This window comes from Eptatretus burgeri, chromosome 2 (assembly GCF_056783735.1).
Source record: "Eptatretus burgeri isolate ZD-2024b chromosome 2, Ebu_testis_v1, whole genome shotgun sequence".
Taxonomy (NCBI): domain Eukaryota; kingdom Metazoa; phylum Chordata; class Myxini; order Myxiniformes; family Myxinidae; genus Eptatretus; species Eptatretus burgeri.
Window position 1 is genome coordinate 126,722,781 of NC_140962.1, and position 24,489 is coordinate 126,747,269.

The 24,489-nt window shown below is 41.6% G+C and overlaps 1 protein-coding gene and 1 pseudogene across 2 annotated transcripts in view; both read left to right on the plus strand.

Annotated features, from left to right (window-relative positions):
- The window catches only part of LOC147033030 (DDB1- and CUL4-associated factor 10-like), a 300,685-nt pseudogene that overhangs the window by 130,920 nt on the left and 145,276 nt on the right, over positions 1-24,489 (plus strand). The gene's annotated exons all lie outside the window — the stretch shown is intronic.
- Positions 7,890-14,131, plus strand: LOC147033034 (beta-1 adrenergic receptor-like). The gene is made up of 2 exons (XM_085871159.1): positions 7,890-12,114; positions 13,246-14,131. The coding sequence occupies exons 1-2, from the start codon at positions 11,476-11,478 to the stop codon at positions 13,657-13,659; spliced, it is 1,053 nt and encodes a 350-aa protein (XP_085727285.1). The 5' UTR covers positions 7,890-11,475; the 3' UTR covers positions 13,660-14,131.

A 24,489-nucleotide genomic window follows, 5' to 3' on the forward strand; every position in this document is an offset into this window, starting at 1 on the left:
GCCTATGTTGACCTTTTGCCGATGTTGACCTCAAAAGTAATTGGTGGTTGAATTCAGTGACCTGATCGGCATGCAAATCATGTTCAAATCGAAGTCATCAGGTGAAAATTGAGGATTTCAGAAATTGCACCGAAGTTGTTGATCATTGATCTATGTTGACCTTTTGGCTGATGTTGACCTCAAAAATCATTAGTGGACGAATTCACTAATGTGATGTGCAGATCCTTTTCAAATTTCAAGTCACCTAGACAAAATGATATGGCCGCCCTCTTGGTTTCCTTCTGGGCCGATGACGCTCACATGACCGGAAGTGTGTTATAATGGCCAACTTGGTCAATTTTTGTGGAAATTGTGTAAATACCTTCAAAAATCTTCTTCTCCATACCCACCAGGCAGAATTCCTCCAAATTTGGGTTGCAACATGAGCACAAGGTCTTGATGTTAAATTGTGGAGGCCATGTCGATCATGTGACCAGAAGTGTGTCAAAATGGTGGGCACATAAATTGATTTAAAAACTTTCTTCTTTAGACCCAGCAGTCAGAATGCTACCAAATTTTGGTTGGTAAGTCAAGCAATCTGGCTTTTGGAGGAATTATGTAGAACATCCACGAACAGCTCATACCGTTAAAGTTTGCCTTCATAGTGTCGAATCGACTTGATCTACGATCCTGAATTCTTATTTTAACAGAATACTTGCACACTCTATGTTATGATCACTTATCCCGAGATGCTCTCCTACCTCCACTTCCTCTGGATTGGAATAATTGATGTTGGATACCATTTTGGTGTAATTGATGAAAATAAGGTGAAACACTGCAATCCCACCCATCTTCTCATGAGCTTACCTACAAGTTGGTTAAAAAAGCAATCCTGGATTAGACAGTGAAAACCCTACTTGGTTCTGTGTTGTGACGAAGCCCACACGAAGGATCTTCAGCTCAACCGTTTTTAATGGCGTCTCCTGCTGCCCTCCTCAACAGCCTGCCGACGTCACTCTCGGTTCTGCCTTGTCAGCTCCGGTTCGTCATGCATTCATTAATATCCATGTATCTCCCAACACCACATATTCCTTTGTTCGTGAAAATAATTGGTAATGAACCCCCCCAGCGTTCAAAAAAAAAAAAATTGTAAGCATGTAATGCAAGATAACATGTCACATGATAAAGTTCTTGGTCCATTCAGGGTTCGACGATATCTCGAATCAGCCATGGTGGAAGCAAAAGCGATTTCACGCGATACGTCGACGTCCTTTCAGGATGTAAATGCAATACCAGGACGTATCAGCGCTGGGCAATACAGACGCGACCCCATCCATAGGGAGACATCAAATTAACCTGCAAACCCAAATTTTTCACAAGCTCGATACGTATGCCAAGAGAGTACTTGTTGTCGTTGTGGATCTGCAATGCACTTATCCAATTACCCCAGATGTCCTGCAAAATATGTAACTTGCAGGCAGTGTGGCAAAAGTGGGCATTTTCTGAAGTATGTCACAGTAAAGACCACAAATACCAAGTGTGGGAAGTGACTGTGCCAGATGTGACTGTTTTAAGCATAAACACAAAAGCCTCTGAAAAAATTAGAGGGAACCTATTTTGTGATGTTTGACTTTGCACACCTGATGGACAGACATGCTCAACTAAATTGCTGGAGCACACAGGTTTCAGTCATTTCCATATTTCCAGCGTCTACCTACCTGAAGCATTTCAAGAATGCACTTTTGCAGAACCAAAATTACACTTGGTGACTTTCTGAAAAAAAACGATGACTGCAGTTGGTTGTCTTCAAGTACAGGTGTGACACAACATTCTGCCCTTTCCTTTTTCATGGATCCAATCTATCCCTTTAAAATTAGATTCCCCCAGAAATCAATACTCTTCCCTTACCCTTAAGAATCATCTGTGAACGCTGTCCTCCTATTCACTCATACCTTGTGCCCTAAAAAATCATCCTCCAAGTATCGTACAATACATGCAATGACTGATCTTTATCCACACACAATCAATCGTCCACATTAATACCCTCCTTGATCTCATCAGTGGAGGGAGAATGTTACTTCTGGGACTCCCATTCAAATGAATGGGGAAAAGGGAAAGAATATCTGACCCAAGCGCTAAAAGCTCAAAATAGGAGACACACTTCCTCCCCCCCCTATCCCCCTCCCCCCCATACAAGGAAATGAAAAATTGATACTTACTGAATAAAACACTTCCCCCCCCTGCCACCCCCCAACATAATCACTGTTCTTTCATGTTTTCATTATCCTCAAAGAGCGAACGAACGAATATTTGCCCATGTTCTACTTTGGGGAACAACTTAATTTTCTTATAACATTCATTTCCATCGAGTATATTCACAAAGCATAACTTGGAACTTGGTTCTTGGTTTACTATCTTTGTTGAGCAGAGATAAAATGATAAACTTCTCTGAATGCACTTGTCTGACCACCTCCTGAGCCACATATCATTTTATTGACTTCTTATATTTTTCATTGTTATTCCAAATTCAACATTATTTACAATTTTCTGAAAGTTCTTAAAATCATTCAGAGTAAGCCGTTTTATTTTTTGTGTTAAAATGAGTCAGACAAGCTCCCTCACCTGAACCAAGCCCTGAGAGCCCGAAGTCATTTCCTTTATGAGACACACCCAAAAAAAACAATTGTGTTAAAATTTTCCAAACTGGAAAAAAGCAATTGTGTCAAAAACTCTTCAATGCCAAACACGAACTCGGTATGTTTCATTTAGAAAAATGGAGTGTTCAGATGAGTACTTCAACCTTGCAGATCAATCGTTTTCACAAGATGAGAGGTGAGATCCTAAAACCAATTAATTATAATTATTTGTTGTTTTATACAGAATGAAATCACTCTACAACCAATAATTATTGGATGTTTTTTTTCTGACATTGTCCACAATAACAACATCGTTGATAACTGATATTGAAAATGAAGCCAATGAATATCATAAAGAATGGCAAAATATGAATGAAATCCTTATAGGTCTTGAAATGAGAGCGAGAGAAGAACCTTCAGTGTTTAGGCTTTATTCCATTTGATTGGAGCCGCTTCTACGGGCACACCGGGGAATACAGGTTCAGCTAGGAGTACATAAGCAGTAACGTATACATGTGCAATTAATCATCGCAGAATAAATCCGCGTAAGCACGGAGTTCGATATAATCTCCATTCTCACCAGTCAATGAGCACCTTCAGTCAATGAGCACCAAGTGAACAGCCGATGTAAATGGCAATGCCCCGGGGACAATCACCCCGTGCCGCGGAGACCTCCCCTTATACGCGAGACGCACAACATGTGATCCCGCGTCATGTCCCTCAATTCACCTCAATTCACCACAGGTCTTCAATCATTTCGAAGGGAATTAAACGACATCATGTCTTGGATGTTGGAAGACCTTTCACACCCCCTGACGTTGGACAAGTCAAAAGAAAGGGGAGAAATTATCCCCCTGTCTCTTTCTGTCTCTCACTCTCTCTCTCTCTCCTCTGTCTTTCTCCATCTGTCTTTGTCTCTCTCTCTCCCCCCCTCTCTCTCTCTCTCTCTCTCTCTCTCTCTCTCTCTCTCTCTCTCTCTCTCTCTCTCTCTCTCTCTCTCTCTCTCTCTCTCTCCCCCTCTCTCTCCCCCTCTCTCTGTGTATCTGTCTCTCTCTGTCTGTCTCTCAGTCTCTCTGTCTCTGTCTCTCTGTCTCTGTGTATGTCTCTTTGTATGTCTTTCTGTATCTGTCTCTCAGTCCCTCTGTCTCTGTCTCTGTGTATGTGTTGATTCATATATAATATTTTTCTGCAGTTTAAACGCTTGTCTAGTTGAACCTGGCACAAAACTCAACCTTCTGCAGGATGATTTGCGGGCTAATTTTGGTGTGGGCGATTCATGTCATCTCTTGGGGTCAGAGTGCAATATTCCCACTATTTGGAATGGCCTTGCCAGAAACGAAGTGAGGCGGTTTCTGGCCCAAGCTGGCGGGCCATGTGAGGGGTCGGGGCCAATCAGAGCACCCAATTCGGGTGAAGATGTTTCGATTCGGCATGGCCCCTCCCCCTGAGCTGCGGGTCCTATAAAGGTCGGGGCAGTCTCTCTTGCCCGGACTGTCTGTGTTTCCTGCTCCTCGACTCCGCCTCCTCGTCTCTGCCCACGTCGACACCGCCACGACCTGCCTCCTGCTCCTTGACTCCGCCTCCTCGTTTCCGCCCACACCACGTCGACCCCACCCACCTACCAGATCCCGCCCACTGCTCCATCCTCGCCCTCTGGACTCTGCCCCTTCTCCACTCAAGCTCCTCCTTCACGAACACAGTCTCCACATGTGTGGCTTGGGCCAGAGGCAATGGCCCACTGTCGGGTACCACACCCCGGAGCATCCCCCCCGCCAGAAACGTATTGGTGGCACGTCTTGCTATCGGGCGCATAGGTACCGAGATCATCGCCTCAACTCCCCTTCCTTCCTGATTGCAAAACTCCCTCTTCATCAGGTTTTCGGTGTGTGTGTGTGTGTGTGTGTGTGTGTGTGTGTGTGTGTGTGTGTGTGTGTGTGTGTGTGTATGCACTGGCGGCTGTCTGCTGTAAGACTGTAAATGATTGTTATTAATGTTATTATTTTTGTGTCAAGTCTGCTCTGTGTCCCCTTTTGTAAGTTTCCTGTTTATTGTTGCACCCCGCTTTTAATCTCTGCACAACACACTCCAATAAATCTTCACTGTACCACATTGCTTTCCTCACCTGCTTGTAAATAAATAATTATCCTTAGGAATGTTCCCTGCTCGTTTTTGTCTTTTCTTCCATTGATCCAGCATGGTCCGAATCCGAGCTTAGCCGGGACTTTATTCCCAACGATCCATTTATTTTTGCCGGTACGTCCTTGGCAGTGTCGCTTGGCTGCATCCGATTCGGTAAAGTGATCTGGTCCTGCAGAGTGATCCGGTTCGGACAAGGCGTACCGAGGGCATGTTTCCCCGGTAATTACACCACGTGATTAATTAGGTAACCCGATTAACCCATAGACGGGAGGACCCAAGGTCACGCGGTTGAGTTAGTGGCGTACACGGTCGGTTAAACGACCCGCCACGTCATGGAATTATCTGTGTGCGACGGCCTACAATTCCAGGGAGTCTGGTGGAAACTGACATAGCTTCCCCCACCTGGTGGTCTTCTCACCCGACCCCCCGAACCCGCAACAGTTTTGTGTCAGGAGTGGGATTGACCCATAACAAATTTACGCGATTCCAACTCGCAACAATTTGGTATCTGTAACGGGATTCGAGCCAGGGGTGTGCTTAGCAACTGCCCCTCCCCCCGAAATTAAGAGCAGGATTCATATTGTATTTAATTATCGTTACGGACCATGGCGGACCAAGGCGAGCTGGTTCAGGTGGGTTTTGAGATTACAATGTTGGAGGACTCCGTGGCTCAGGACAACAGTTTTGAGGGAGATCATTTCCTGCAGCCATACCCAGAGGTAATGGGGGAAACCGCATCAATAACAATGCTTGAGGACCCCTGCATCAAATTTCCCTTACGGAGGACCCAGCGATCCCTATCGGATCCACACCCGATCACAGCAGATCGGCTCAGCCAAAGCCATTGGACACGAATGAATACCCTTTGCATCAGAGGAGAACCAAGGATACCATTGGCATAGAGACTGTCATCAGTGAACCGAAATAGATTGGCTCAATCTACAGAATCGAAACCTGAACCATTATGCTCAACACGTAGCTCAAGGAGATTCTCAGCAGATGGAGCCAAACAGACATTCAAGCCCGACTGGATATTCTGTCACAAAAAGGTGGTAAAAACGACAAAGATCAAGGATATATGGACATCTGAAGCTACTTCGAGATTTACATTTCACGGAGAGGAAACGATCAAAGAAATAGCAGAAAAGAAAAAGGATGAAAGGTTTCTTGTGCAATTATTGGGTCTTAATTTTGCACATATATCCCTGATATGCCTGGTGTTGGCTTAATGGTTGAGGTAGTGGGCTTGGGATCCTAGAGTCCTGAGTTCAAATCCCGCTCAGCTGTTGAATTAACACCAGGTGGGGTTGACTCTGCCTGTCATCCTTCCGAGGTCGGCAAAATGAGTGCCAGCATGCTGGTATACTGTGTCGGAGTGGCGACCCGTCCAGGATTGTTCCCAATAGCCAAGGAGACTGCTTCGGCGGCACCAACGCTCTGCACAGAGTATGGTCCGAATGGATGGATGGATATCCCTGATAACTCAGGGTAAATTGATAATCTTCCTGCCAAAATTAAGGCTGCAAGTGCAAAATACCATGACAAAAACAAAGAATGAGAATTTGGGTCTTGGCTTAAAGGAATGCTCGATGGATGAGGAGGAAAGTTACTACAATACATTATCATTGGATTAATGTTAATCGTGAGTTTTATTGTGAATGTGAAATGCTTATTAATAATGAAATGCTTGTTACACCACGACGGAGGGCTGTCTTGTGTTCCTCTTTGTACTCAGCGGGAATCGGAGGTCATCACACACGAATAACTTTGTGTCGCGGTGGTTCGGCAAATCAACCGAGAACAACATAACTTAACCCTGTGACTTAGGGAACTCCGTCTCACAATCGTTTACCGAAGGACATGTGACCTCCTTATTGGGGATCATTCCCTCGGGACATACTTGTCTTATTTAGATTACCTCCTGGATCAGGTGCAGGTGAGTGAAGCTGTCGAGTACATGCCGGCTATTCAACAGATTCTTGGGGAATAACGTCCTGGCTAAGTGAGGGTATGGGCCTCGGACCAATGTTGGACCAATGGAGGAAGAGACAAAAATGTGCTGGGAACATTTCTAACACATTTATTCAAACCAGGATGCGAGGAAAGTTGGAAGGAACAGTGAATGGATTATTTGCGTATGTACAGGAGGGAAAGCGGAATGAAGGCCTGAGGCGAAAGGGCAGTTGAGAATTGGCACACAGTTTTTAAATTTAAAATTGTCGCTCGCAGTCGGTATGCTTAGTTTTTCGTGGTGCTTTCTGATTTGTGTGCTGGCGTTCTTGCATGTTTCATGCGAGAGAAAAGGGGTGAAAGAAAAAGAGTTGAAGAACTGTGAGGGTGAAAGGTGAGAGGTGTAAGAGGTCTAACTGATAGAGTCCCACACAACGCATCTTTCCCATTTACCCACTCGACATATGGAATGGATTAACTAATACACATACCATTGAAATAACTGCCTTGGGATAGCTGCATGTTGTGTGCCATTGCCTGGGAGGCATACGGTTTTACGTCACCACCACAATATTATTAAATAATGTGTGATGAATGGTCTTACCTTGTTGGTGGTTACACATCCTGCAGAAATGGTCTTGGAGACAATGGAGGAGACCTTTTAGGGATTTTACCAAATTTAAAAGGAAGATTTGTATAATGAGATCGATGCAATATTGACATTGAAAATCTGTCGAGAAATTATCCTTCAAAACCAATATTTGGGTCATTGGGCATGCCTCCTGTGACATTAAGCAGACACCTTCCTGAGGAAGATTGATGGTCGTTAGAGCAAGTTATCATCGAATAACACTCTGGGGTATGATGTAAATGGCTGGGTTTGTTATTTGCTGAAAATGGGTGAGATCTCTCATGGAGGGACAACCGAGACAGGCACAATTGTGTAACTGCCCCTTGCTCCCAGATTTATCTGGTGAACCAACTAATGCAAATATACCCTTGAGGATGGTGAAAGCCTTGGGAATTGGTAACATTAATCCCAAATTCAATTTTATTAGGAAACGTTGTCATATGATATGCCACATATTTGTGCTGTCTGGACCACAAAATTTATTGATTGAAATTATTTAAAAAAGCAGTATTTAATCAAAAGACATTGTTGATTGCTAATATGTCACGATATATTTTCCGTTTGAAGGACAAAAGGAGGATATGTTGAAGTGATTTTTATTTAATTCAACAGTTTCGACCTCTCAGTGAAAAGCATTAATGAATTGTAAGCAGTTTAATGAAGCTCACATCATGCAGAATGGATGAATATTAACCAAGTCTGTGCTGTGCTCTTGTCAAGCTGTCGGTGCCCTTTCAAATTGCATGGTTTTGGAGATAACATGTAATCTTCGTTTTCAAGGCTGCTCTGCGTGGCTCTGCATTTCTCAACACAAAGTGTAGAAATTGTTAAATGAACAGCATTTAATTCATATTTGTAAGTCTTTTTCCTTTCTGTTTTAAATTCAGCTGAAATCGGGATAAGTTTAATCTTATTGAACGAGTTGGGTTTTTATTAAGAAGTTATGTGAAATGTAAAATCATTATGATGATTTTACAGGAAATTATTCACAACCTTTTCTGTTACTGGTATGGGAGAAGTGCTGAAGTGATCATTATCGATTTAGGAACAGCTGGGTATTTCATCATTGAATTTTCAGAAAGATGTTTGTGCTTTTGATTTTTTCGGAGTTCATTTTCCAGAAGCTGTTTTGCTAAAAAAGTCTTATTGCATCATCTCTTATTTCATCACAACAAAAACCATACCAACAAGCAAGCAAAACGTGCCGGGCAGGCAGAAACTCCACCTTCCCGGTTTTTATGTCAACAAGACATGCCTGGAGGTGGAAGGAGGGTTTGGTTCGAGAAGCAGTCAGTAGTTGTGAGAGGAACGTGGCTGGGATGAAGGATCTCGTTTTTGATCTCCTTTCGGCCTGACAAAATGACGACACGATTCTCATTTTCATGCTGAGGTGAATTGGTTCACTTGGTGGAGCAAGACGCTGGCCATTGACTCTTGTCTGGTCATGAGAGACGGGCCTCAAAGCCTCGAGTGTATCACCGAAGGGAGTGGCGCCATACTGCAGAGAGCAGCCTCATCAGTAAGCACAGGTGGTGAGCCCTGGTGTCGAATATATCCGTACGAATTACCTCATGTACGTTTCCTGCCCAGAGAGTCACTCGGCACCATTTTTGGGCGTGTGTTCACAAGCAGGACGACGCACCTCAATCCCAAAGTTCAATAGAGACTATCTCTGGACCAAGCGGAGTGCCAGAATAAAGGGAGGATTTTCTTTGTTTTATTTTCCCCTTGTCTGCATTAAATTTCAAGTGCAGAGGTGCCTCAAAATTTAATTCACGTATTGTTATGATTACTTTCTGAATTATAACCCTTGTAAATATTTCTTCTATTTTCATTAAATCCCCATTTTTTTTAGTTGATGTTGTCCATGTATTTGTTGTGGGTTCGAGTGTCAACCCCTTTTACTGTGCTTCAGTCGCCCTACCAGTGCTACCCTGCTCCACCCGCATGTGCCATAATATCTGAAGATTACGGGTCCGCTTTTGAAGAAAAACTGCTTTGTGATCCGGGCCTGGCCAATGACATCCGCCTGTCTACTACAATTGGGTTTAACGAGGGGGGGGGGGATTAACGCAACTGCTGGACCCATAACACAGTCTTTCATTTTCAACCTCAGCTCACACAAATATACAGGAGAATGCGGAGTAAAATGGATGGAGAAGATGGCCAGTGGCGATGTGTAGCGATGGGGACAAACAGCCATGTCTTGTGGTGCCCAGACCCTGCAGGCGAGTCCTTTCTGGCGTCCCAGATACGCGAGCAAGATGTGCGACTCACCCTCCTCTGACTCAGATCCTTCCTCCTTCGACCGCCATCAATGAGGTGCTGCCGTTCACCCTCCTTGTCCTTCGTGGCTGATAGGTTCGAGAGGGCAGGATGACGCTCATGGAAGGAGTGTTCTTTTTCCACAGCAGCTTGACGCCAACTGCTCGTGAAACTTTTCTTTCTTTTCCCTCACATGTTTTTGTTCCTTCCCTCACGAGCCTTCTCAATCTTTTAATCTTATGCTCAGGTGAGCTTTGGCTGCTCGCTTCTCCTTTCTGCTTCCTTCAGACTTTTGCATCTGCCCTCTCTTCTGCTTTCTGCCTTGTTTACTTCCCTTTCTGCTTTCTGAGCTGTCTGCAAGGGAGCACTCTTTGTGCGTTGACAGATAAAGGCCTTGTTGGATGGAAGTTGTCACTTCGATGTCGTTATTAAGTCACAGGAACGACTTCCATCCATCAAGGCCTTTATCTGAAATGCTCTTTCTGAAGTGATATTGCCCATCTGTTTCCCATGAATTTTGTAGAATCTTCAACCATAAACATTATGGACATCGAAATCAGAGCCCAAAGCACAAGGCCGTTTACTCTCAGAAAATAAATAAATGGGTCGGTGACCTTTTGTCTATCCTCCCCCCAGTCTTCCTTTCCTGTTCTCTGAGATCTCAAAACTAGTTTCTTCATGATTCAACAATTATTCAAAGAATTTCCTTCAATTCACTCTTGACGGATTGCAAATCACTCAAATAAAGATGCTGACATGTCAAACCAAAAGAACAGCAACAACATCAGACCTTCTTTGTCACTTTAAGTAAAGCCAGAAAATTATATAACCTACTTCCGGTGGAGGGAGAAGTGCACCATCCCAGATTATTGGAGAGAGGGCTGGAAATTTGTTGCAAAAAAAGTTGACAAAGTGAAAGCAGATTTTGAAGAATGCCTCGTCTTCGCCAAATATTTCCAACAGACACCATGATAATAATCTCTGATCTGAATAATTCAGCCAACTCGAGCCAGAACAAGCATCAATCAGGCAGTGAAAGTACCTGTTCTGAATCAGCAAACTACATCATAGGGAATTACAAGTATTGATAGAAGAAAACTGCTGCGAGTGGGATATTGTGGTTGATATTGAAAGGAGCCTGTTTGAACTGTTTATTAATGGAAGTCTATGCCACGATGTGTATCGAAGAGTGCATGTAGAGATGAAATTGTTTTTGCTCCTCTCGTGTCTTGACAGAGAAAAAAAACACCCGACATTGGGTTTGTTGTTGGCTGCAGCACCACCGACACAGTCGTGTTAAAAAATACATTTTTGCACATTTTTATAAATTAGGATTCGCCGTTTTTAAGTAAAGAGAGGATTTCCAAAATCAATGTCAGGTTGGGTGTTGGGTTCAAGCATTTGTTCTATTACCATATTTACTCATTGTAAGCATTGCATTGTAAGCATGAATACAATTAATTTATTGATGAGAGGTCAGAAGAACAGCGATGTGGAAATAAATAATTTATACCCCTGAGGATTTGAAGCCGTTTGGAGCAAGTGATTGCTGGTCATGAAATATTAATTTGTCAATAATTTTCCCTCAGGACTGAAGAATGGAACAAATCTGAAACTCTGTAACATGGGATTACATTCCATCTTCTATATGTAAAGAGCAGTATTGGTCGACACTTTGTGGATTCTGTTAAAATGATGCGACTTGTAAGAAACAGTTTTCCTGGTGGAATAATGTTCAATTTCGTTTTGCATTCCCTTGTATTTAATTACATATAATTTGGATAAATTGATTATATTTGGATGAATCTTCTCCAATAACTGCATTTACCATTGACAAACATCGATTTCTCTCCAATTAATCCAATTTCTATCACAATGAATATTACAACGACTGATGAATACAGGTTACCCGAACCGTACTACACCAGCTTGATCTTGTTTTTTGCATCATTGAGTGCATTTACTATCTTGGGGAATAGTTTGGTTCTCACAGCTGTGATCCACTCTCACCATCTCATGCATGGCGTTACACACTTCTACATCTGTTCGCTCTCTGTGGCCGATTTATTGATTGGCATTGTGGTGATACCTCTAACAACAATGCAAGTTCTTCACAGACCATCACTCTTTGGGCAAGATGTGTGCGACTTCTTATTGGCGGTTGATGTTGCGTGTGTCACAGTGAGTATCACCACTCTCTCCGCGATTGCCATTGATCGTTACATTGCTGTCACGAGGCCTCTACGATACCGAACCGTGGTGACTCGGACCCGTGCTTGTGGTGTTGTGGTTTTACTTTGGAGTCTGTCGATTTCGATCTCTTTCCTTCCTATTTTCCTTGGATGGAATCAATCAAAAGACCATGAACATCAGTTGTGCTTTGAGGACCCGGAATGTTGCAGCTTGTTTTTCTCCAAAGAGTACACGCTTGCAACAACGATAATTCCTTTTTATATTCCATCGAGCATCATGATTCTGGTTTATTGGAGGGTGCTGAAAGAAGCCAACAAGCAGGTGAGATCCTTCATATTGTAACAAGAGAATATGTTGCTGCACGATTATTGTGCATACAATATTGTTGCGGCTTTTCCTCTTGTTTTTCTCCATGAAGTTCTTCGAGTTATGTGATTTGCATGAATCATTTGCTTTTATGAAGTTTTCAGTTTTTTAGAGTTTACCCACAAATGACTCCATTGAACTATTATTCACCTCGACAACGATAGTTAGAGGTTTTGAGAATTTGTTGAACAAGGCACAATTAATAAAAGAAGAAGAGGAAGTCGCAGACAAGGCAAAATATAAACCCATAACCAGACTCACGATGGAATAACAGTTTGAATATCTGATCTGATTCTCGGAGGTCAGCGGTTCAACCCTTGGCTCAGTTGTATCCTTTCCTGCCAATCATTCCTCCCCACACCCTTTGTATGTCCAAGTCTGTCTCTATCCTGGACTTAAAATCTGTTGGTGTTTGTTGTCTTCACCCCCTCTCCCAAATGTTCCTTTTGTCCTGGTATGTCCTGATCCTTTCAGTGCACTTGTACTGGAGTTTCTTTCAGTAAACTCTTCCATGAGCCTCGACGATGTATTCCAAAAAGAGATGTAAATAGATGATTCACTTCAATCGTTTTCACATGTTTTTAAGGCAATTAATGTACATACCAGTACATTTTCTGTGTGCTTGATGATGCCGTGTGCCGTTGGAAGGAACGTGGAAGTAAGTGGGTTTGTTCTGACAAAGCAGATTCTTGGTGGGAGTTACAATCCTGGTCAGATCAGCACTCTATTTTTTGGAATTCAGGAATTTTTTTTAAAGGATGCGAGCACGAGCTCACCTCCTTTTCATGAACGACACTGTGGGATCTTTAACATCCACCAAGTAATGCTGGCATACAAGATACCCGGTTTAACTTCCATCCAAGGGAGAGCACACACGTTGATGTGTCTCACTGCTTGTGAAACATGAGGATAACAGTTTACAGTATAGCTGGGCTGAGATTCGAATCCAGAAAAGCAGCTCTAAGGCAAAAGTGTGTTCTTCAAGGGAATTCTGCCTTCCATTTCGAAACCAAATTTTAAAAATTGCCATGAAATGAACAATATGAAGTATTTTGCAAATGATATTGCCAATTATTTTTGTTGCAGTTGTGGAAAATGAAACAGGGTGTATTGAACATTCAATCCCATGGAAGAAACAAATATTGCAAAGAAAATCGGAACAAAGGAGTGAACACGCTGAGTGATCATCGAGCTTTGAAAACCTTAAGCGTTGTTACGGGAATATTCCTGTTTTGTTGGTTCCCACTTCACATCATTTACCCACTTAAAATCGTCTGTCCGACATGCACAAGTGATGTTCTCACCTTTCTATTTTTATTGCTGGGCTACTTGAACTCAGCATGTAACCCGGTTCTCTATTCACGAAGCCCTGAACTCATGGCAGCTTACAAACGCTTGCTGCGTTTAGATGGAAGAAAAGAACAAGTTGGGAATCTTAACATGATGACTCGAATCAAGCGTACTTTGTTGTGCAAAAACATGCATTCAAGAAAAGAATGAAGAGTCATGGTGATGACCAATGAATGTAACTGAATCATTTAATTTTATTTTCCTGATCAAAAGCAGTAATAGGAGAGTGTAGTCAATATGATACAAGGGGTGTTCAAAATGTTCCACAAACCATATACTTTGTTCTGACCTCACGTTACCTTTGTTCTTACCACATCTCAATCTTACCGACTGAATGCCTCACGTTTTCAAGACGAGGGTTAACAAATTCTTGACGTCATAATGTAGAAAGGGGATTTGAACCTGTGATGTGTGATCCGTTCAGAAGACCTTGATGATCATACAAATTAATGAAATTACAATTAAGACATGAGTGTCAAAACTGGATGGATAACTTTTTCATATATTCCTCATTAAAGTATGAAAAAAGCTCTTGCATGGATAATGTATTTAAACTTGGCAACATCAAAAGCATGTCGTCTTCATCGTTGGCTGAACCAATAAATCCATTCCTGAACACAGAGTGAAATATTATTGAAATACTGAACGAGGGTTCAGTCAGGACTAGTTTTTCACGTGTAAATGTTCTTTGAAAGAAATAAAACACATAAGATATGTATGGCAGGGCAAATGCAATTGAAGTATGAAAAGGGCACTCAGTAGAGTGCACACCTCCACCAGGCTAAATAGTTTACCTTTTGTATCCTACTGATAGGTAGGATATTGATTTGCTAACCTGAACTAAAATTGAATCGACTTGTTATTGTCATCTGACCAACTCATCCACAACTTTTTGATATATCTTGTGATATATCGTTTTTGGCAACGTTTCTCAATGGTGAAAAGTCACGTTTTAAAAATAAAAAATTATCGTATCTGGATCCAGATTCGGATCTTCACCGAAATTGAAACAATTCTTCATTGCCACACACCCAATATTGTTGTGGGCCAGGAGTCGGTGGCGAGGACGACCGCGAGATGGAGCAGTCGGGCCATCTCACAACGAACACCAGAATTGGAAGGTCGTCACCCCAGATAACTCCGGAGTCGATGGGTCGCTTAAGCCTTAAAGGACCGTGTTCGCCAATATTTAGATGGCGTCCACTTGTCGAATTCCAATTTACCTTAGTACCCACGCCGTTTAACTACCGGGGAAAGCACACCCTCGGCCGACTTTGACCGAACCGAGTCGCTGTTACTGACTTGGATCCGGCGTAACTAAGCGGGAGTTACCAAAGCTGTGCCGGTCCAAATGAACAACATGGCACAGACGGCCTCACTATTTCTCAAGCCCGCACTGTGCTGGGTCAATGATAGAAACGACAGGCAACGAGCTGGTACATTTAACAGGGGTTTATTTTACAGTAATCGGGAAGGGAGACAGAGCAGACTTAATCACGAATATGCAGTCAATGTCCAGTGAGCAAAAGCACTTAACAATTTCGACTTAACAGACTGGCGCCACACACACAGACACACACACCCCAAAAAATGGACCCCACCGGGTATTTATTCGGCCATTCAGCTCGTGGGGGGGGGGAGGGGAGGCGGGAGGGAAGGGAGGGAAAGAAATTGTGTGGCAAACAGGCAGACAGACAGACAAATGCTGGAGACCAACATACTTGGCAAAAATATGTTTTTGCCAAGTAAAAATCGCACCCGTGTCCACCAAAGGAAGCGCTGCAGTTCTGTTTGGCATTTTATTTTGGTCACATTTTTATATCAAATGTGTTTCACTCTGTGGTGATTGATGTCTGTGATTGCCTCACTGATCTCATCCCCACACCTCCTCCACCAGTGAAATTCACTTGATAAGTTGTTACATTGATTGATCGATATGGTGTGTAGACAGTACAGTCTTGCTGGTCCGAATTGCTTTCTCCTGCCTCCAACTTCCAAGTTTCTTGTGATTCCCATAGCAAGCCATGGTGTGATGTGATGGCAAGGAGTGATGACGCCATCCCGCTACCCTTAAAAATTACCTCTCAACTGAGCATGCGAGATTTGGTTGGGATTTCTTTCAGTTTGCCAAATTCAGAGCCAAAGAACTGCTAAACTGCAGGTTCATGTTCCGATTTGTGTTCTACAGTGATCAAAATATAAAATTGGATTGTTATGAAGTACTGTAGTTGCTCAATCACAGACCAATATCTGTAGACAAGCAGACAGACAAAGTGAACGAATTACTCAACTGTGCTTTTTGCTTTGAGCAGACTGACCCCAGAGGGAATCTTCAGAAACTTGCAGGAATTGGCCCGATCCCATTTGTGAGATGGTAATTTAGAGTAGCGTAGATTTAGAGGGGCCCAGCAAGATTCCTTTCACAATTTAATGAATTGTCATCTCGACATCTTGTCTTTGTCTTCCGAGGATATTGAGTGTTCTGGCCGAGTGAAGTAACAGATCCGTGTTGGAGAGGACCAGCCTATTTGTCAGCCTGTCCAACAGCTCCTGTGGGGTAAGAGGGAGAAAGCTAATGAGCAGGTAGAAAAGCTGCTTGAAGCAGGTGTCATTGAGTCCTCATGAAGTCCTTGGATGTCACCGGTTGTGTTGGTTAAAAGAATGATGGGACTACACGTTTCTGCATGGACTATCGCCAACTTAACAACACGACACTCAAAGACTCCTATCACCTGCCCCGAATTGACGATACCTTCTATGCCTTTGCAAGCTCAAATTGGTTCTGAACTTTGGACCTCAAGAGTGGGTATTGGCAGATGGAGATGGATAAGGCAGGGAAGGAGAAAATGGCATTTTCCACAGGAAGGGACTGTATCAGTTCACTGTGATGTTGTTTGGTTTGTGTAACGCCCCCGCCATCTTTGAGAGATTGATGGAGCATGTATTAGGTAGCATGCCATGGCATTCAAGCCTGATGTACCTGGACGATGTCTTGGGGAAACTCAAAAACATTTGGCTGAGCTTCAGGAGAACCAATTTGGACCAGGTGTTAGGGCATCTCAGAAAGGTGGGTCTGAAATTGAGTCCAGAAAAATGCACTTTGTTTGCAAAAGAGGTGGCTTATCTCAATCAGGTGATAGGGTGCGTGGGGGTGAAAATTGACCCAGGTAAAATCACGGCAGTAAAGGAGTGGCCTGTACCTCGCAACATCAAAGAGGTGCGGGGGTTTTTGGGACTCTGCTCCTATTAATGGCATTTTGTGGCAAAGTTTTCAGAGATAGCCAGGTCCCTTCACCGATTTACAGATAATGCAAAGAGATTTCATTTGATATGGGAGTGCAACAATGCCTTCCTCAAATTTATGGGGTGTTTGACATCCACAACAGTTTTAGCTTACCCCAACGATGATGGGATCTTAACCCTGGACACGCATGCCAGCCAGGACGATTGTGTGCATTCTTGTCTCAGACACAGGAGGGGGCATGGAAAGAGTGATTGCATATTACAGTCAGGCCATGAATAGGCCCGAGCAAAATTATTGCAAAACTCACAAAGATTTATTGCCATGCTATCTGGTATGACTCATTTCCATCCGTACTTGTATGGGTGGAAAGTTTTGGTGAGAACAGACCACTCTTCCTTGTATTGGCTCTTACGGTTCAACGAGCCTGATGCCCAGATGCAAGGTTATTGGAGAAATTGCAGCAGTATAATGTCAATGTGGCCCAGAGAGCCGAGAAGCTCATGGGAATGCCAACACTCTCTCGGTGCTCTTGTCTGGGGGAAAACTGCAAGTTTTGCATGGGGCATGAGAACAGAGACAGATGCAATTGAAGATAAATAACAAAAACTGCCTCCATTGCTGCACGAACCACCGCATCTATTGTTTTGGGAAATTATAGCTCTGCTTATGGCATTGTGCATGTCTTTGGCGCCCTCTGGAGGCAACGTGGGTTCTTAACATCTTCTGGAACCCTGGTTTAAAATGGCCAATTTATTGTGATGACGAAAAACAATTTTGCTACGCTCTACTATTGCTGTGATGAAGTGTGAAACTCACATGTGAGGTTTTGATAATTTGTTGATGTTTAATGGTATCTGGATATTTTTTCACTTTACACATACACTCTCCAACCCTTGATGTGGCCGTATTGGAAGCGGCTTCCAAAGAAGGCAAGTGCGATGTATGCATAGTGTCTGGATGTACATTTGATAACAATGTTAAGCTTTGGAAGTCACACGATGGCCACATTGTGGCTCCCGAAAATTTTGAAACTTTATTTGCTTATCTGGTTCATGGCCATAGAAGAAAATGAGGGGGGGTGTACGTGTTCCAGTATTGTAAATCAATGGTATTGGCCAAATTTTACACCAATTGCAGAATGATATTGTAGGATGTGCCAATTTTTTTTGGAACATAATTCTGGGAAGGGACCGCAGATGGTTCCAGTGGCACAAGCTCAACCAAGGGGACCACTGGTATATATTCAAATTGATTTTGTGCACATGCCAAAATGTTGTGGGTATGAGTTTATCCAAGTCATGAGACTCCCGATATGGGTGAAGTGGTAAAAGGAATTGAGCCTTACAGGTAAAACAACATTTCCATTTCTTCTACCACCTACATTAACTATGGAGGTGATGGATATCCACCAAATGTATAATACCATGTTTGCATTCTCTATTGCTCCAACAAATGTTGTCAGTTTTTATTCCCAGGTAAAAGAATGTGCAATAAAGTTCATGGCAATAAAGGAAACTCCATTGAAGAGCGATGAACTTGTGGTCTACAGTTGTGACTTTCACATGCATGAAATTTACATTTACTCTGCTGGCGCTTTCTGTCTGTCTCTCTCGAAAGCATGCTAAAACTCTGAATAAAATAGGTGTTAGGTAGACTAAAATACCTCATTCAATGAAGAGTGCAATACCAGAATTAGCAGTATTTTTAAATGGAATGAGTGGTGAGGATATTCCAAAAGTAAAGCAATGAGAACATCATCATGATAATAATGCTAAAATGGCAAGACCAGACATCTATATGCATAAGGAGCTCGGTCTCAGCATGCGTCCATCCATCCTTCCTTCCCTCCGTGTGACTATATGTCTTATTTATGTACTATTGGAATGCACCTTTCGACTCTTTAGACTACTGAGACTCCTTTGACCTTTGACAACCGTCGAAGACGCTGAGGACTCTTAAGACCCCGAGACCCCCAAGTTTTAGAGAGAGACAGACCCCAAAGAACTCCAAGACCCCCAAAGTACCCAAGACTCCAAAGACTCACAAGATCCCCAAAGAACCCAATACTCCAGAAACCCCTGAAGATCCTGTAAACCCCACATGACCACATAAACCCCCAAAGACCCCATAAACCCCCAAGATAAAAAGACCCCATAAACTCCCGAAGAAAAAATAAAGCCCCAACGACCCCAAATACCCAGAAGACCCATAATGACTCCAAAAGACCCTGTAAACTCCGAAGACCCCGAATGACCCAAAATTCCAAGGGAACCCAAAAAGGCCCTGGACCCCGAATACCGCAAAGTCCACACAAAGACAGAATGAGAGAGAGAGAGAGAGAGAGAGAGAGAGCGAGAGAGCGAGAGCGAGAGAGACCCTGAAAGCTCCAAAGGCCCAAAACCAAAAGACCATGAGGACCCAAACGTCCCCAACAGTCCCTGAAGAACCAAAAAGACCCTTAAGACCACTTAAACATCAATACCATTTGATCCCTTACACCCTTCAGACAGATGAGACAGCTTAGACCCGAGACCAAGTGGACCTTCTTGATATCACACATGAAATTTCAAATAAATACAGTCACTAATATTCTAAATATATTTGTAGAAAATAGATGTTTGTATGATGATTGGTGTAATCATGTCAACAGAGCAAATCTGTAATGTCAATCTCTGCAACTACATGTGGAGAGGCGAACGTTGAGCTGAAGCATGCGAGTTAGTTTTTAAAACAAGTAACAGACCGAGGAACTGTATCCAATGGCAAAACTTCAGTTTTGGTGAAGTTGTTTTTTTATTTTTATTTTTTTTGCTGGCCCAAATTTATATGAGATGAACCATGGCTTCCAATTAATTAGATGGATTATTGTTATTTAATCTGTGGCAGTTGCTCACCCACTCTTTGTTTCAAACACCAAGCACAATAAAAGAGCCATGACCGAGACTGAAAGAGTCTTCATGATCACATTCTCTTTGGATGGTGACTGGAAGGCAGTTCATAAACCAATTTTTTTGGAGGCTGCTTTGGAACTGCAAAATATTGATGGCGAAATGGTTGTGACATGGATAGTAGCTATGCAGAAACACATTGCTTCCAAAACGAAAAGACTTGAACTCTAACGTTGACCGAGACCTTGAAACGGAATCATAGATCAAGTAGACATGACAAAGAAGGGAAAGTGCAGGGACAGTGAAGACTTAGATACTAGAAAGAAGGAGATTGCGTCCTTCACTTTAGTGCTTCCAAGTGTGAATATTTCACTTTCTTCTCTGAAACATATATGCTGACAAGAGACTAAAACATCTGAATGAAATATGACTATGAAACTCGAAAAATGAAACGATGACTGAAATATGTATATATGAAACGAAATATGACTCTCACAACCACCAGACTCTGCGTCAAGGATGGAAGACACTCGTGCATTAATACGCTTTGCATCTGAGGAGAACCAAGGATACCATAGGCATACAGACACTCATCAGTGAACCTAAACAGATTGGCCAAATCTACAGAATCGAAACCTGAACCATCATGCTCAACACATAGCTCAAGGAGATTCTCAGCAGATGGAGCCAAACAGACATTCAAGCCCGACTGGATATTTTGTAACAAAAAAGGTCAAAAAACGACAAAGATCTAGTGTATATAGACAACTGAAGCTATTTCAAGATTTAAATTTCACGGAGAGGGAAAGATCAAAGAAATAGCAGAAATGAAAAAGGATGAAAGGTTTCTTGTGCAGTTATTGGGTCTGAATGTTGCACATACATCCCTGATAACTCTGGGTGAATTGATAATCTACCTGCCAAAAGTAAGGCTGTATGTGCAAAATACCATGACAAAAACAAGGAATGAGAATTTGGGTATTGGTTTAAAGGAATGCTCGGTGGATGAGGAGGAAAGATACGACAATACATTATCATTGCATTAATGTTAATCGTGAGTTTTATTGTGAATGTGAAATGCTTGTTAATACTGAAATGCTTGTTATACCACGAGAGAGGGGGGCTGTCTTGTGTTCCTCTCTGGACTCACCGGGAATCGGAGGTGTTACACACAAATAACTTCGTATCGCGGTCGTTCGGATAATCAGCCGAGAACAGCAATAACTGAACCCTGTGACTTAGGGATCTCTGTCTAACAACCGTTTACCGAAGGACATGTGACCTCCTTATCGGCGATTATTCCCTCGGTACATACCAGTCTTATTCAGATTACCTCCTGGATCATGTGCAGCTGAGTGAAGCTGGCGAGTACATATCGGCTATTCTACAGATTCTTGGGGAATAACGTCCTGGCTAAGCGAGGGTACGGGCCATGTTGGACCAATGGAGGAAGAGACAAAAATGAGCTGGGAACATTTCTAACACATTTATTCAAACCAGGATGCAAGGAAAGTTATAAGGAACAGTGAATGGATTATTTGTGTATGTGCAGCAGGGAAAGCAAGGAATTAGTTGGGTGTGGCAAAAGGCAAACAATATTACAAAAGAAGACACAGTGCAGAGTTTTTCTATTGGTTCTTATGCAGACTTGTCACACACACACACACACACACACACACACACACACACACACACACACACACACACACACACACACACACACACACACACACACACACACACACACACACACACACACACACACACACACACAATTAGAGATAACCCAGACAGACAGAAATAGTTAAGGATTAACGACCTTACAATACCCGGCGTGGCCGGCAGACATGCGCAGCTTAGAATACTGAGGAAATGGGAGGAGAGAAAATACTGAGGGTGCCTCGGGTACTTGTTTGAGAAATGCAAGTGTAATGCGAGGTGGAGTGCAGCATTGTATAGAAGGAAAAATGTGAGGTGCAGGTCAGTTGAGTTCCTTCTTTTAGTTCGCTCTTAAGTTCTGCTCTGAAAAGAACAGTTGGTCAGGCTTGCCTGCGTTGATTGCTCTTTTGCATCCACATTAGACAAGAGATAGATGGTAGAAGAAAGACGCATGAGAGAATAGACCCTATCGTAATTGTGTAAAATCTGTACATGTAAGTGTCAATGTAGAATGCAGCCTAAATGACTGTCGAGAGAATGAGAGCTGCACAGGCTCGCCGCATTAATGCATGATCCCACACTTGGTCACGTGGACTCGCGGTGCCCCTCGCTCAGCACCAACACTTGTTCTCCTTTCACCACCTGCCTCCCAGGGGAGGTCTGATGTCTGGCGAGGTCTGTTGAGTTCTGCTTCCGGCTCGTCCATCCTCTTCTGCTCCTTGGTGAGTTCTCTATCAAATGAACCACAGTAGGGTGGATACGCTGATTCTGGCTCACTTTCCCCCATGTTAATGAATGGGGAATTCTCAGCGATTCATATTTTCCCCTAAAAATATACCTCCTTTTTATCCCAACCTGTTGAATTCTCTGCTGTTGAAATATCTAAAACATGTAAGTGAATGGAGATTTTAATAGCCTCCCCTTTTAGCCGAGGAGCACTTTTTTTTCAAATAACCAATGCATATTGTTTCACTCACTCATTGAACCTAAAAATATTTGTTCATTTTCAAATTCTTTCAATAGTTTAATTTTCTTTGCACAATAATCGCCATCTAAAATATTTAAAAATAAAACATTTGAATCTTTATATTTTTCAAGATACCCCTTTTGTGTCATTATGAAATGATATACTTCTCTCATTGATCTCATCTGACCTCCTCCTGAGTTGCATATCATTTTGAGATTGTAGTAAATTATTTTTCCATTGTTCAATTGATAACCATCAAAGTTTTCAGTCATTCAAGGATATTTTTTTTTCTTTACATCCTCTAACTTACTAGTTTTTAAATTGATTCGCTTATTTGTTTTATTTACCTTTGTTTTAGTTATTTTTTCAATAAGACTTTTTTGATATTTTTCACATTCATTATGTTTTCCATTTATATACAAAAACTGAGATTTTCTCCACTCTTTAGTTTGATTAATACTTGCTTCGACCATTTATATATTGTGAAAAAGGTGGCGGTCACCCTTAAAAACCCGAACCCATATTCTATGCAGTAAAAACTTGTATCCATATGGAACACAATCTATTCTATATACTCTACGATTAAATATTCACTGTTTCATACAATATCCATATGGAACACAATCTATTCCATTATCTAAAATAAATCTCTTATCATCAAAGGCTCCTTATGCTTTTTTATTTACTTCTTCACTATATATCTTATGTTTATAACTTCTTATTGTATTCATTTTCCTATATTCTTCTTTCTTATTCATCAAACAATTATAATAATTTCTAAAAGTTATTGATTTTATTATTACATATTTCTTTATTCCCTTTAACCTTTTATAAATCTGTTCACCATACTGATAAGAATATGCCTTTGCTCTCAATCCAATAAACTCACTCATTACTTTTCCACCCAACTCCTCCTTAAACTTTCCAATAACCTTTTCATTCTTTTTTGAAAATAACTCACTCTTCTTACCAAAATTACTTGTATCATATACTCCGATAATTTTCTTCATATCTTTATAAACATCATCAGTTTTTATATCTGGTATAAAACTATCAGTGCCCAAATGAAACAATGAAATATTTTCACTATACTCTTTCTTTAAGTCATGATACAAACAATTATGATACATCAATATCTTTGATAAATCAAGAACTGCTGTTCCAATATAAATTGGTTTATCCATTACAATACTTTCCTTTTCCATATGAATAGCAGAAAAGTTCTCTGAAAAAACCTCTTCTCTCTCAAAACTTGGTTTATTTATCAATCTGGAAGCTTCTTTTCAAGATGTTGCAAATCTAATGTTTTGCCTGTTTCTACCATTCTCCATTGTCTTTCCAAAGACAGCATTATTCATCAATTTATAGAATCCCCCTTCAAATTTTACTTTTGTATTTGTTCTCATATCTGTATTGAATTTAATATACTTTTTCATCCAAGGACTTTGTTTAAATTTTAAAACTCTAGTAATTTTTGCTACTCTCATTCCTTCTCCCAAAAACTGTTTCAAGCTTCTCTGATGCAAAACATATCCCTCTTTATCATAGAATGTTGTTAAAAACTTTTCTGATGATTTACCTTTAAAATTAAAACTTTTATGATAAACATTTAACCATTCTTTCTTTGGGGTTTCTTTCTCAAATGCAAAAGGAAGGTTTTTATGCATATTATGAAGATCACTCGGGTACCTCAAATCAACTTCAAAATAATAACCTTCTTCTTCCTCATTCAATTCCTCTTGAGAAGAAATGACAATTCATTAAAACCTTTTCATAATCCTTTTCTTCCACCCACTCAAATTTACCATCAGGCAGAGATTGAGACATTGCCCATCCATACAAATTAGTAGCATCAAAATACATCAAATAATTACTATCTTTTTCACGAGCATAATTTGGAAGATATTTATTATTTGCTTTAGCATATCGTTTTGAACATACTTGTGATATTCCACCTCTCAGACTTCTCAATCATCGAAAGCATATCTACATCACTGATTAAATCTATATCTTGTTCTGTCATTTTCAACATTGCACTCCAAGCTAAACCAGGAGCTGTGAAATAGTGGGAAGGATCTAATCCATAACAATTTTTATTATGACAGGATGATCTAAAACCTTAAAACACATCAGCTAACAATAAAACATCTGTTTTTAGATACAAATCATGATATTCTCCAAGGTTCTTTATCTTAAATATTTTCCAAATTTCTTGTGCGTGT